This window comes from Astyanax mexicanus, chromosome 15 (genome assembly GCF_023375975.1).
Source record: "Astyanax mexicanus isolate ESR-SI-001 chromosome 15, AstMex3_surface, whole genome shotgun sequence".
Taxonomy (NCBI): domain Eukaryota; kingdom Metazoa; phylum Chordata; class Actinopteri; order Characiformes; family Acestrorhamphidae; genus Astyanax; species Astyanax mexicanus.
The window spans coordinates 30,497,774-30,513,063 of NC_064422.1; the positions used below are offsets into that span (position 1 = coordinate 30,497,774).

Genomic DNA, 15,290 nt, shown 5'->3' on the forward strand with positions numbered 1-15,290 from the left:
ACAGGAGCACACAACCTGAATGAGAAGCAGTCAACAGTTTGAAACCTGAGTAAACTGTTTAAAGCGAGAGAGAATGAAATGATTGAGTGAAAGTAGTGTGTTACTGATGCACACTGGTGGTCTGCTGTGTATTCTTTACAGCTTTATTAGAGTCCAGGAAACCGACCTATATGTGGACTATCAGAGAGTATGAGAGTGCAGTTGCAGTCCATTTGTCCATTTGTCCTCAAACATCAGCACCATTTGCCATCTCACGATATGAGAACATAGCATTTGCCATCAAACATCTATATCAGTTCTTATCAAAGATCAAAGCCATGTGTCATTAATGTGGATACATATTACTCACTGAGCACATCCTGTCTCATGACTGACTGTCCATTAGCTATTTGTTGCTGGACATTTTGGTTTGGTGTTTTATAGTTGTACTCATCGTACATCCTTTTTAATCCTACCGTATTAGAACACTGTGACTGCAGCTGGGAACATTGATGAACAGCAATTGAAATAGTCTTAAAAAGCCTCTATTCAGAGAATACGTATTTTCTCTCATAGACATGCTCTCAGTTTATGTTTCCTCTCCGTGGGCAATTGATTTCTGAGTGACTCAGAAATAAAGACTTGCGTCTATAAGAGGGGATGATTGCAAAAAAACAAGAAATGATGGAATATGAGGGCCAAGGGTAAAGGTTAATTGATCCGAGGTCAAAGCGAAGCTTCCAGGACAGTGATTTCAGACGTCATCCTCAGTGCTGGAAAAGGCCTGAATGAGCAACGTAAGCACGCTCCCTTCAGTTCTACTGAGACTCAGTGTATTATTAGTGGTCAGTAATTAGGTGGAGTGTTTTAAGGCCTCTCTGTTAATGGATTGTAGGGGGCGGTGGGTACAGTAATTACACCTAGGGCAAGGTACAGCCATTAGGTAGAGGAGAGCATCATGCGATGAAATGGATCTGTGCCTGGAGAGAGAGCGTGAGGGATGTTGACTTATGTGTGTTGCCAGATAAAATGAGTTTGAATGGACTTTACGAATATTTTTAAAGCATGGATGTATGGAAATAATTAGATATGAGAATATGATGAGGAAGTATCAATCCACCCCTTATCTAACCAAGCACCTGTCCGAACTGAAAACACTGAGAAAACATGTTCCCAAATGAATGTAGTTGATTTGCATGTACAGTTCCAAAAAAATGATTAATGTTTAAAGACATAGCTCCAAATCTTCTTCTGTAGGAGCTATCCTGTTCTATTCTGTTGCATATGTGTGTGTGAGTGTGTGTGTGTGTGTGTGTGTAAACATGTGTGCGCGTGTTTGTGTGTGTGTTCATGTGATTAATTTTTGTAGCATCACTCCCCCTCCACCCTCGCTCCCCTGTCTCCATAATAACACCATCAATTATGATAAATGAAATTCATACTAATAGACTTTCATTATGTTAATATGGTGCATGTCCCTGGATATATAAAAGGCAGTTGTTCAGTCCCCCAGACTCATACATGCAAAAGCACTCACAGATTTACCCAAGCCCTGCTTATTTAACAGACTTATTTAATAGATTTAAAATTATAAACCGAGAGGAACAGACGTCTCGCTGATCTCATACCCAGGATTTTGCACTGTTATTTTATATTTACGTTTGACTGGAAGTAGAGTCCAACCTACAAAGGTAAGCTTATTTTTTTATCTTTTAGACTTGTTGATTGACTTTTTTCAGCTTAATACATAATTTTCTAACTATGATAAATATTTTAAAGAGAAAAAAATATATACATATTGTTGGTGTCATGCACAAACTTCATATCTACAAAATGGCAACTTTAACTTTAATGGCACTTTCTTAACTGTTAATGGAAGTCAATGTAAAATATTTTTTTATTATTTTTTAACATTCCTGTTATGTTAATTGGTCAAGACAATTTACATTTTATTGCATTTAAAATTATGTTAATTATGTTCAAAATACAAATAGCTACATGTTTTGTGTGACAGAGATAATATAATGAGTGCTGTTTTTTGACAGGTACAAAAACAGTTAAACATATAAAATATTTAAACATAATAAAGCTGAATGCCTTAATTACTGTATATTGTAATTGCATTTCTCTGTATTATATTTCATGGCGTTGGAGCTCCAGCAAATAAACATCACATTTTATTTAAGAAAATGTGGAAGATATGTCTTATCCAGCTGATTTTAGTTCTGGATTTTCTCTTTGACAGATGCAGATGAGCTTTACCCTGCTTTGTGTCTCTCTGTGGGTCTTGTCGGCTCAGTTCTCAAAGACCCACGCCACAGCTTTTACGGTACCTTAAACTACCTTAAACCCCTTCTATTAACACCTGACCTAACAACCATAAGCTAATTACCATACCGTAATGAAGATCTCGTATAACTCTGTGCTCATTGGTATTTTAATGATCTTCAGGCTCCAGAGAAAAGAGGCTGGACACTGAATAGTGCTGGATACCTGCTGGGGCCATGTAAGTGATCATATATTCATATCATATATATTTATGTATTGTAGCTCTCTATTAACTGCTGACTGAACTAAGCAATCTCTCATCACAGATGCTCAGAGGACTCTGACTGTAAGGCATGGAGGTGGGGTGGGGAAGCGGAACAGGTGGGAAGAAAACATCTCCAAGCTGCCAGTGCACCAGCCTTCACACAGTGAGTGTATAACCTTCACATACAGCTTAAATAATTATCTTAATAAATAGCTTAATTATCATTTCTGTGTATTAATTATGAATGTTTTTTATTTCAGTGTGCTCAAATACACATAGAGGATTTTACTATGGTATATAAGTCAGTGTAAAAATCAAGTTTGTTGATGGCAGAAGCACCTTTGGTTTTCTAAAATCCACTACAAAATTAGTGTCTGATGTGTCATGATAATGATATATTTGAACTTTCTAAATAAAATAATACTGATCAAATTATTACAACAACAGAAGTAATTTAATGATTCTCAACCTGGTTTTGCAAATATTGTAGTATCTATATGTAAAATAAGTTAAATAACTATTTTAGACTGAGGTTAAATGTACATCCTTCACATCATAATAAAAAAAATACTGGTAAATTGCTCCAAGCTGCTTTGGCCCATTATACAGAGAATTTGATTGGCAATAGAAATGAAAAACAATTTGAGTTTGATATTGTTTTCTCCTACAGGGTCTCTTACAGATGAACCAAATCTCCATTCCCTCATGGATTTCCTTGTATACCTGCGCATGAAAGGTGAGCTGTAAATATGAATCCTCCATGATCTAATGCAAACTTATTTAATCATTTAAAATGATGTTTTTGTAAACATCTTTCTTTCTTTCCCTGTGTATTCATTCATTCTCCTCTCTTCCTCCTCATTTCAGAGAATGAAGTCACTGAGGAGTCAAACAGCTCTATATTTGATGAAATGACACAGTAGAAAAAATTATCACCACTTTGTTCCTCATATCATGTTTTAATTCTTACTATGATTTATGCAGAATTATCAGAATTATGTGCAGTTCTTGATGGTGCATAAAAGTGCACAGCAGGACTTATATAAGACTTATGTAATTTTATTATATATTACACAATGTTTTGTGATTTTTAAACAACATTTTACTTTTACAGTTTGTGTATGCTTTTAATTATTTTTTTTTATGTTGCAAAATTACCCAACCTATCCTGCGGTGTATGCAAATAAACCCCGATAGAGATAGTCTCTCTTCCTTAATTTTTTTTTGTTTTTACTTGAATAAACATTAAAGAGGATTATGATGGTCAGGTGGGAGATCTGATTGTGCTATATATAATATAAATATAAATGATCAAACTTGCTTTGAAATTCAAAATAATAAAAAAATATTTTAATATTTGGATTTTATAGATTATTGTGAAGTATTGTGGCTGAAGGAAATGTTAAACTGAAAATGATTCTATGTTTATCAAATGTCCCTTGTAGAGGACATCTGGTATTGCTTGCTCTCGGAATGCAAGAGTGCTGTAGGCCTAAAGCTCTTAAATCAAAAATATATATAATAACATTTTTTAGGCCTCACTCAGCCTTCAGCTTCCTACAGTATGGAAACTGGGTTAAAATATAGAATATGGTAAATTCTGTTGATGTCTATAGAGAATAAAAACTGTTAAAGAATTAAATTTGCTGTATATTTCTGGAATCGTATTAAACTGTACTTATGAAACACATTTTGAAGAATAAAATTGACTATTAGCAACTGGAACAAAAGTCCCTCTCACACCCCTACAGTTGAGGCCAGTTGAGGTCACTTAACACTAGTATTTCCTTCTTGTGACATAAGCTCTATTACAGAAATAGCCATTTGTAGTGCTTTTCAAATTGTCAACAGTACATTTTATCCCCTATATGGTTCACTTTCAAACATCCATATTGCAGCATAAAATATAGTGTAGAGATGATGTACCCTAGAATTTCCAGTGTATACCTAATACAGTGTGGTGGTGTTGTGTCAGAAACAGTCAGAGTGGCACAAACTTGTTATAGTTAGTTATAGTTAGTTGTTTGGTTGTTACCTACTTAGTTAGCAAATGCTATATAGCGAATAATGAAGGAATTACTGTAATAATTAATGAGTGAATTATTCTGAACGCAGTTCTAGAGTATTCTATTTTGGCATCCGTGGGAGGGGTGTTACAATCATAAGTGTGAAAAAAAAGACAGTTCAACACAAAACCCTGATCATGTTCATCACAGTAACCCGGATATTGTGCTTGTGTAGTTATGTAGAATAAATCATGCCCCATTTAGTTCAGGTTACAGGAAGAACGCAAAAGGTGATCTGATCTGAGAATATGTTTAACTCTAACTGGAAAGCTTGACTTTTGCTAAGGTTTTGTGCTAAAGTGCAAAAGTCCATGTGTGGGAGGAGCTGTTCTTGCTTAAAAGTAGAAGTTTGCTTGCATACATGAGCGATCAAGCACAAAATGATGTTTTAGAACTTGTGGAGAACTGTGAAGGTTTAATCTGCACTAGTATTCAAACAGGACATCTTGGTGCTGTTTTGTTTGTAAATGTATTTATTGGAAATTAGTGTAGTTTCAGTGTGTACAAATACATTAGAGGATTTTACTGTGCTAAAACTCAGTGTAATTAAAATCAGTGTAACCCAATGTATTATAAAGTCAGTGTAAAAACAAATGTTCTCTGGTAAAAGGACAGATTTTGTGTTTGTTGTGATAATGATATAATTAAATTGACCTTGATAATCCAAATAATAATTACCTTATTATCACACAGAACACCAGCGGATGATAACATATGCAAAATCATAGCACTTCAGGGATTCTATTATACCATGGTTATACACAAACTCTAGTAACAATAGTTTTCTGTTTGCCAAAACAAGTGTATCTCTACTATAGCTTTATTATTGTAAGTACAAAACTCCATGCCAGTCTATTTGATAACAAACTATAATTTAATTACCAATTAAATTAGCGCATGTATTGCTGGCCGGCACATAAACCAGCACATCCTAAAGCAGGCAGTATGTCGATTTGCATATATTACAGCAGCCAGCACACCAACTGACAATTGTAAAGCAGCTGGCACTTCAACTACCACAAACAATATCATACGCATATTCTCTTTGAAGTAGGTTGTGGAATAGAAGAGATCAGACTGTTAATGATAGTTATTTTCTATCATTGTTCCAACTGATATAATTGTGCCTGCACACAATTGTTCTTGTGTGTATAATTGTGTGTTTGCATAATGATATCACTTTATCCGTCACAACATTTTGTGCCTTTGACCAGATGCACATAATTATAAATTGTAAAATAAAGTTTTAATAGACGGAAATGTGTTCGGCCAATCATAAGACAATTAAAAATCCTATTCTGGATGTTTCATTGTGGTACAACACTCCTGACAAAATGCAATCAAGTGATGTGTGTTTAGTTTTGGCACATTTACAGCACAACATAATGGAATACCATGCAAATGAATATGTGTTCAATTCTAAAATGAACTGCAATGGATACTTTCCTTTTCATATGCAGTCTTATGTACATTGCATTTTAATTTTAATTACATTTAAGCTTACAGTGAAATACAATTAGCTACATTTCAAGGCTGGTTGGTGTGGTGCAGTGGATAACACCACTGCCTGCTTGTGAGCTACCATATCATGTGGGAGTCTGGGTCCCAGTCTGGGTAACTACAGTATGATGGGCTACACCAATAGGAGTCCTTGGGCAAGAATCCCAACACCACACTGACCCAACTCTATAATAGGAACAACCTTTTAAGTTGCTCTGGATAAGAGCATCAGCTAAATGCTGTAAATTAATAAACTCATAAGTGGCCCATGGTTAGGTTTTAAATTGATTTAGAGGTTCATCTATGTTTTTGTTCTGCAGCTCAACTGGACCCAGATTAATAAAACTATGACACAAGTAACAGGGACGTTGTTCAGTATTGTTCTTCTTTTTTTTACTTTTTTCTAAAAATGTACAACTTTTTTAGTTCCTATATCTATTTTAACAAAAGCATTACATTTTCAAGTGAGCACCCCACTCAACACTCTCCCAGTTAAGCTGATTTTAACACTCATATGCTTTTGGAAGCCCCTGTTAGAGACCATCCAGAATTCTACCATCCAGGCCCCTGACCTACAGACCTGCCCTGATATCCAGTTTTGGCCACTTGGTGGCAGTATGTTACCAGAAGGCTTGCCATTAATGTCATGACACATTATGCTGTATCTTCTTCTCAAACATCATATAGTGAATGTTACTGACAACCTTTAATATGAAAGGTCTGTACATAGATTTTACACATGATTGCAGGCTGACACATACCTTTTTTTGCCTTAGCACACATTAAAGAAAAAATCACACAGGCTTATTGTAATAGAAACAGTCCCTGATGTGAGAAACATCATGTTAGATAATGTCTAGCAGACATGTATTCATTTGAAATGATTACGGCCTTACAGGCAGTCAATCAACTCAAACCCTAGACATGTTTTTTGCTGCTCTGTAGTTACTATTCAAGGTTCTCTGTTCAACTTTTGTTTTATTTATTGCATCTACTTTGCTGTCAAAGTCTCACGCAGATGTATATGTTTCTGTAAGATGGATGTAATTCATTCGGTTCTGCCTGAATCAAGGGTAGACACCGCCCTGGAAAAAGCAAAAATAGACTCCAGCAGTCAAAATGCGATGAGCGCCTAAACTTCAGCTCTCTTACCATGGCCAACAGCTTCGCCTCTTCGCTTAATGTGTGCCTGCATGTCCTGTACCTTGACACAGTCTACCTGCTTGTACAGTTCTGCACTGTCCAGTCACTGACAGATACTGTGACGGGTATGAATTGCTGCAAAATACAAAAATAGATTTTCCAAGCAGTGCATCCAGCATGGTACAAACACTGTGTGATATTCTAAAGGGAAAATAAATGATAATGAAAAACTAAAACTAGAAAATAAAACTGATTATTTTCTCAGTAAAGCACCAATATTATAATAAACTAAAATAACATTAACTAGCATTTTTTATATTTATCATGTAAAACCTGTTTTGGCTGATCAGTGTTTAATTGTTGAAGAAATTAAACAAAATCAATGCGCTGACTAAAGGCATTTAGGACAATATCTGGAAAAAAAACATTGTTCTTTAAACTTTCTCTCAATATATGTCACAGTAATACAGTAGTATTAATGTTTACTGTTTTACTGTACTATAACTGTACTCTATTGCTGTACTAATGTTTATGTGCACCTGTTGTGTGTTTTTACAAGCTTTTCTTTAAAGTTTGTTTGAGCAAAAACACATAAATTAATGGTTTATACAAGTGTAGTTTGAAATAACTTGCTTAGAATTGGTATATCCATAGATTCTTTATTACAAGGACCAGTCAGACTCTTATTACCTCAACTATGTGTATAGTAGTCTTTCTGTTTCTCTGCATGGCATGGTGTTGGTGTGTAAGAGTGTGTGTTGTGCTGGTACAAGTGGATCAGGTACAGCAGTGCTGCTGGAGTTTTTAAACACTGTGTGCACATACTTTCCACTCTATAAGACACTCCTAACTTGTAGATGAAAAGTCAGATCTTTTGCTGCACTGGTTGTTTTGGTCATTCTCTGGTTCTCCATCAGTGTCCACAGGACGCTGCAGACATGACGCTGCAAACATGATGCTGCACACATGACGCTGCACACAGGACGCTGTTGGCTGGATATTTCTTGTTAGTGGACTGTTCTCAATCCAGCAGTGACACTGAGGTGTTTAAAACCTCCAGCAGCACTGCTTTGTCTGATCCACTCATACACCACCACCATGTGACTCTGTGTTACTGCAAAACTATGAAGTGTTCCTGGACAATGGGCACCAAAAAAACAAAGAGGTGGCCATTATATTCCAACTGGGCTGTGTAAATTAGAATATTTTAGTTTAATAACATGTAACACCTGACACACAAACATAAATATACAGTACAGTTATTTGAAAGACTTACTTAATGAATCACATTTAATCAGATTTATGTCTGATGAAAAAAAAAGATATTAGAAATCCAAAAGGAAATTACTTCATGTTAATATGTGATATGTGTGCATACAGTATGCGCAGGATATGAGAAACATAGTTCAGTGATTGGGGTTTTGGCACAATGATACATTACAGTACAGATGATCTATTTTGAGCAGAGTGAGTTAAGTACAGTAGAAGGAGGGGCTTCAGCTTCCATTCTTTCTTCCTCCTATTTTAAATGAGTTGCAGTGGTTTCTGAATTCCCTACCGGCTCCGACAGGAGCTAAAGAGTTCTCTCTGAGACTTTCTCCACTGAAATTTACTCAGGGATTCTGTTATCAGTCCTGTGTGGTGCTAAATCAGTCTGGCTGGGGCTTGTGGGACTCCTCGCCATATGCGTGACAGCTGATGAAGATAGTTAAACTCTCGCTGGGTCGTGTAGATCTTGCGATTTGCCTTCAGGAGTGAATTGTAAAAAGCTGGGAGCCAGGAAGAGGCAGATGGGTAGGGGCAGTTTGGGGCGGAAATGGGCAGATGTGGTGCTTATGAGGATGGCTGCTCAATACCTCGTAGGGTTTACCATGGTCATATGACCAAGGAGGAGCTCCCAGCAAAACATCTGAGCCCATCAGATTTTCAAGAACAGTTTCAAACAGTCCACCATGCTCGAATATGTTCAACCTCCACACTGCAGCCCTAAAACGGCACCGTTCAATTCCTCCTCCACTGAAAAAGACCTTCTAAAAATAGCACGCTGCTCCTCCATATTTTATCCCATTCATTGCTTTTGTGCTGCATTTTTTGGCTATGACAAATCTGACGTCTAATAAGATTTCAATCAATCGTTTCCTGGAAGGACAAATGACATTTTTCATCTTCGCGGAAGTCACTTTAAAATCCTGAGACACCATGGTGTGTGTGTGTGTGTTCAGATTTGCTGGTAGAAAAGGTTGTCTGACAATCACTGTACAGACTCTGTCTCTCTGTATCAGCACTGCTTTTCGGATCCGATTCTACAGATACCATAATATGCAGTAGGAAATGTTGACATCTTGTGAAAAGATACATAAAACTACAGTACAGTCCATTCTTAGAACACATCTATCGTTCTGAAATAATTCAGTAAAATGTAGCTTCTTAAATGAAACTAAATTAAAAAGAGAATACCTCCCTTATTCATAAGAGTAATTGGAGAATCAATGAAAAATGTGACACTGTAATGGATTGCAATGTAATTACTGAATAACAAGCCTTAGGATGGGCGCCGAGTGGTCCAGTGGTCTAAAGCGCTGCCACTATGAGCGGGAGGTCGCAGGTTCGAACCGCTCATGCAGCTTTGCCATCAAGCTGCCGGCGTTAGAGGGAGCAAAATTGGCCCTGCTCCCTCCGGGTGGGTAGATGGCGCTCTCTCCCCACATCACTCCTATGGTGATGTCTGCAGCACAGGGCGTCTGTGAGCTGATGTACCGGAGCCGAGCCGCTGCGCTTTCCTCCAAGCGCGCTGGCTGCTCGGCAATACTGCATCAGCAGCAGCTCGAAAAGAAGCGGTGGCTGACTTCACATGTATCGGAGGAGGCATGTGTTGGTCTTCACCCTCCTGGTGTGTTGGGGCATCGCTGGTGATAGGGGGAGTCCTAATGAGTGGGTTGGGTAATTGGCCGTGTAAATTGGGGAGAAAATGGGAAAAATTAGTAAAAAAAAAAAAAACAAGCCTTAGGATGTAAGACATGTGAACTGAAAGGATGAAAGGTCTAATGCCAATCAATTTTAATGCATTAATAGTACAATAATTAAGATGGGGGTAATACACTGTTTAACTTTTTTTTTACAGAGAGCTCCTGGATAAAATAAGCTCTACTTAGATGGTTTACATCAGGCATAGACACAGTCTACTCTAACCTACCTTAGCTTAACTTATAACTTATAAGGTTTTTACATCAGATGCTACAGAAAACTGGATAACTAAACTTAGTCCTTAGCTTAGCATTTATATAAAGTTTGATTGTATAAATACAGTGTTTAAAGTTCTCAGTGGCTGTTTTAAAGCTGTGCTGCACTGTTACACATGGTGTGGACCCATTAGGCAGGTTACAGTTTTTTTTCCCATTTGCTGTGTTGCTTATTCAGGATCAGGACAAGCACAGTGCCTCGTCATGTGTCCTGTGTCATTGCCACATGCTAATTTGCAAAACAGAGCGTACAAACTAAAGAAACTTTGAGTTTTTACACCAGCTAGTGGCCTCATCCCACATTACTACTGGCCCTTGTTCAATATTGCTACAGTAGCATTAGCACACCGGTGGCTATGTTGTTGTACATCACTAATGTAGCATTAGCCTGCTGGTTATTGGACTTATCCTACATACTCATCACTAGCATTCACATCATGCCCCCTAGTGGCCTCATCCCATGTCACTGCTGCACTACTAGCATGGCCCAACAAGCCAATAGGCAGATCCTTCAGCCTTTAAGCCCTCCCACCGTACTTGTTGTTTTGTGGCAACAACTACACTATAAAAACAGTTTCAGCCTGGTTTGACTGGTTCTGTTTTGAACTCTGTCAATTTGGAAAAGCCACTGGAATGATTATCATTCATAATGTGAACTGTTCATCCCTACAGTGATAAAACAGACACTGTGTTAATTCTGTGTAACAAAAATCTAGTTCTTCATCTATGCCAAGGCACAGTATTACAGTTTTCCATTCCATTTCCATTCTAGGCCCCCTTTAAAGGTTTTTCCCAGAAGCAATCTGGGATCTAATCAAGAACCAGGAATATTTAATTTGAGAGTAAATCGTAAAATAACTCAAGGATTCAGGGATGTTCCTTGCATTTAAATGCTGCTTATAACTTTAGATGTTGATCACATATGAAGATCTATTTCATCCTGCATATATATATATATATATATGCAAGCATACTTTCAAACTTTTCATTTAAATGAGAGGGAACATTAATGACTTGATCCAACAGAGGCTATTCAGATGACAGACAGTCTGCCATCTGTGGCCTAAAGGTTGTCAGACGGGGTCTGGAGTGTGATAAGAAAGTACAGGGTAAATGAATATGTTTTCATGGCTCAGCAGGACACGGGTCATTTTAATGCCAAAGCCACTGTGCATATGAAAGCGTCTAGCTTACTGGTTAAAAAAAAAAATCAGATGGCTTTTTTGGCATATCCTGTTACGCTTCAGAAGGTTCTGAGAGAGTCACTGTGACTCATCCAGTCACGTCACTACCTAGACATGCAAGGTTGGAATTCGAATGACTGTTTGTTTGTTTGTTTTTTGTTTTTTTTGCAAAAGAAAAATAACCTTAAATAGGATTGCTGCAATGAAAGCATGCTCCCAAACACACGTACAGACACATTTAAAGAGAATTCCAGAGAAAGAAAACGTGTGAGCCAAGCTCTGTCCTCAAAGACAGAGATCCTCTTCAAAGAGCATCTGCACTACTCTAATAGACTCTACTCAACCTAATTAAATCTGCCCACATCAATTGATCGTTGCTTTACAACTGGTTTAGCATTGGTCCAAGTGTGTGGAAAGGTAGCCACAATAACAGGCAGGTAAGCACTTATTGCACCTTAATGTTATTTATGACTCCTTTCAATTAAATGCAACTAAGTACTGTTAAGTATACTGTTGTGGAAAGGTGCTGTTGTTACCCTCTACAATACACCAACCACAAACAAAGAGTAAACAGAGAAATACACACTAAATCAAATATACTAAATCAAGCAAACTAATGGTATCCCATGCCCAAACAGCTTTATTAATCATTGCAGTATTCTGCTCAAGGGAAGCACTGTCATCAGAGAATTAAAACCATTGTTTCAATTGTGTTTAATAGTCATTTTATCTGCAGCTAAATCAGCAAGATTAATCACTTTTGAGCTAGTGTGATGTTGAAAGAACTATCATCCCTAAATAAACATAGAAATTGACTTTTCTAAGTATGAATTACAAGCAGTTCCAAAATTTAGTAATCACACTGCAATCCCAAAACCTATGTTTGGAAATAAAGAGAAATGCTAAAAGAATTAGTGCTGCAAACAGTACAGTCATGTCAAAGTCAAAGTCAAAGTGGTTTTTATTGTCATTTCAGCTATATACAGAGTACACAGTGAAACGAAACAACGTTCCTCCAAGGACCATGGTGCACATAAACACAGTGTAGACAGAACAATAGTGCAACAGTACAAAAGTGCAGACAGACAATACAACACAATACAGACAAAGAATAATAAATAACAAGACAGTGTGCAAATTATGCAGTGTGCAAAAAGTGTGCAAAAAAGACCAGTGAGGTAGTAATTACCTCTATTACACAGTGTGCAATAGAGTCCAGTGTGGGTTTTTATGAATTCTATATGGTGTGGGGGAAGCCCTGTGTTTATTATTTAGCAACTTTTTACAGTTAATTAAATGATTAACAAGATTCTTTGAGGCAGCATCATATTAGACCATATCCGATCATTCCACAGACTGGAATCCAAGCTGTCTCAGTTTTCGATTGTTTGCAAGTCTTAGTGGTTAAATCATTCTCACGTTAGATGTAAGGAGGATACACATCATTTCTTAGACTTGTCTGCAATCTGAAAGTCTGTGGGACAGTACTGAAACGTCCCTGATGGAGTGCAGAATGTCACAGAAAGGCGCCATCACTCAGGTGGACGATAAGATCTGTCTGTTTACCGCCGTTGCTGTGGCAGCATGCTACTATGATTTCTCCTCTTAATTGTTTTTGTTGGCATGAGAATATGCAAAACAGGAGTCAGTCTGGGGGTCTGGTCTGCTGGGGATGAATCAGTACTGGTATTTTCACTCTTGTCATTTTATTACTTTCTTAACACAGAGACATTTCTAGATTAGATGTGTCTGACATTTTCAGATATGAGCTTTTCTTGGTATAGTATATTTTAAACAATGTCTAACATAAACATGGCCACTTTAATAATGAGTTCTTTCTAAACACAGATTGGACCCAACCCCAGTTCCCGGTGACAGAGCAATTTAGTCCAACATCAGGCTGCAATCTGTTACTGAGAGGAAGTGGGTCAAAGACCACTAAGGCCAGTGAATTCTGAACCCAGCAGCATATTCAAGGAATGTGGTGTTTTTTTTTTTTTTTTTTACTTACGATTTACTTTGGCTTGCATCTACTGTATATTTTTGGAGATCTTGGAAAAAAACAGATCTTTGGATTATCTTGTATTGAATGTATTGAAAGACTAGAGTGACTTCACTGGCTTCACATACCTTGTTCTACCTAATAGGTGAATATGGTGGGAGTATAAGAGTATGGTAAAGCCTACATACTATTGTCTATATACTTTTTTATTGAATATTTGTACTGTAGTCTGTTGCTTGCAGTTTTAGTCTTTGCCTGAATATGGTGAGATTTCTTCAGTACCTCAGAAGTTTCTAATGTAGAAGTGTTTTTACATTTTAATCGCAACTCCTTTTCCCAGTTACTGGTCTGACTTAAGAGAGATTTTCAAATCGTCTCTACATTGTGGCTTGGAGGTGTTCATGGCCATTTGTTGGGCTAATTCTTCATTGTGGCTCAGAGGACTGCAGGACAGGCCACCAGAGTGACTCTACAGCCTGGAAATGCTTCTTGAGCAGAGCAATTTTGCATCACAGTTTATAACCTTCCCCTACTCATTAGATGTATTAGATATATGCTTTAATGTACTAGCTAAGAATTTGACCTAGGCCTAGACTAAGTCCTCCTGGGTTTTCTGCTGCTAATGTAATGCTAATTGTCCTGAGTTTGAGAAAGGTGCTATATAAATTAAATTATATATTATGATAATCATTCAACATAAGAAAGTCCAACTGGCCCCATGATGAAATGTCCATGGTGAAAGACATTTACATTTCCCCCACCCTTTTTTTAATCTACATATTATAAATAGCATATGTTTAACAAATGCAGTTATTAAAGCTTTCAGTAGGACTGCCATCTATTGGACAAATCACATGATTGCACATCTCATTTTCTTAAAATTGGACCAGAGCACAAGCCCAGATACAATTCTCAACAAACTCCTTAATCTATGCCAAATCCAAATGTTGCAAAATGCAAAATCATTATACATCTGAAATGCAGAGGAAATCTAAGTGAAAAAGATGTGCATTACAGAATAATAAACTCGAGAATTTGTTATGTTGTCTGGCAGAGTTACAGCAAGATAAAGCACGAGCAAGAAGGCAGTGGAAGAAGTGGATAAAGCTGTAGATAAGTAAATGAAAAACAACAATAACAGGTGTTCAGAGCTGACGTAATGATTTCTCTAGGTTTGACTAAAGAAAGAACTGTCTGTACACATAAAAGCTCAATATATCTAACATAGTGGTCTCATTTTGGCTTCTGTGGGTCTTGCTGTTATACAGACTCAGGCAGCTGACCTCTGAAAAACACTTTTACACAAAGATCATGTTTACACCTGGCCAGTTTCTCTGTCTTGAGCATCAGGATTATATCTTATATATAAGCCACACAAAAAAACAGATTCAAATATGATCTCTTAAAACACTTCAGAAGTTGGTCTGAGATGCACTAGACCCAGATTATTGCAGTGCATACGCATAAATCTTTTCAAGATGCATTCAAAAACTGAAACTCTTCATTGTGCTGTTTGTCATTTTTAAGTTTATCTGTGAAAGGTTATTCTATCTTATTCCTCCTGACTGCCTGAGCACTCTGGAGTTCATCCAGCATCATAGAACAGCATCGCAGTTCTGTATTCTCACCAACATGGATTGCAGA

The 15,290-nt window shown here is 37.2% G+C and overlaps 1 protein-coding gene across 1 annotated transcript; it reads left to right on the forward strand.

The window, feature by feature from the left end:
- The first annotated feature begins 1,473 nt into the window (after positions 1-1,473).
- Positions 1,474-3,642, forward strand: gall (galanin-like). The gene is made up of 6 exons (XM_022669407.2): positions 1,474-1,670; positions 2,225-2,308; positions 2,431-2,485; positions 2,574-2,675; positions 3,183-3,248; positions 3,380-3,642. Exons 2-6 carry the CDS (start codon positions 2,225-2,227, stop codon positions 3,433-3,435), a joined length of 363 nt encoding a protein of 120 aa, XP_022525128.2. The 5' UTR covers positions 1,474-1,670; the 3' UTR covers positions 3,436-3,642.
- Positions 3,643-15,290: the final 11,648 nt, after the last annotated feature.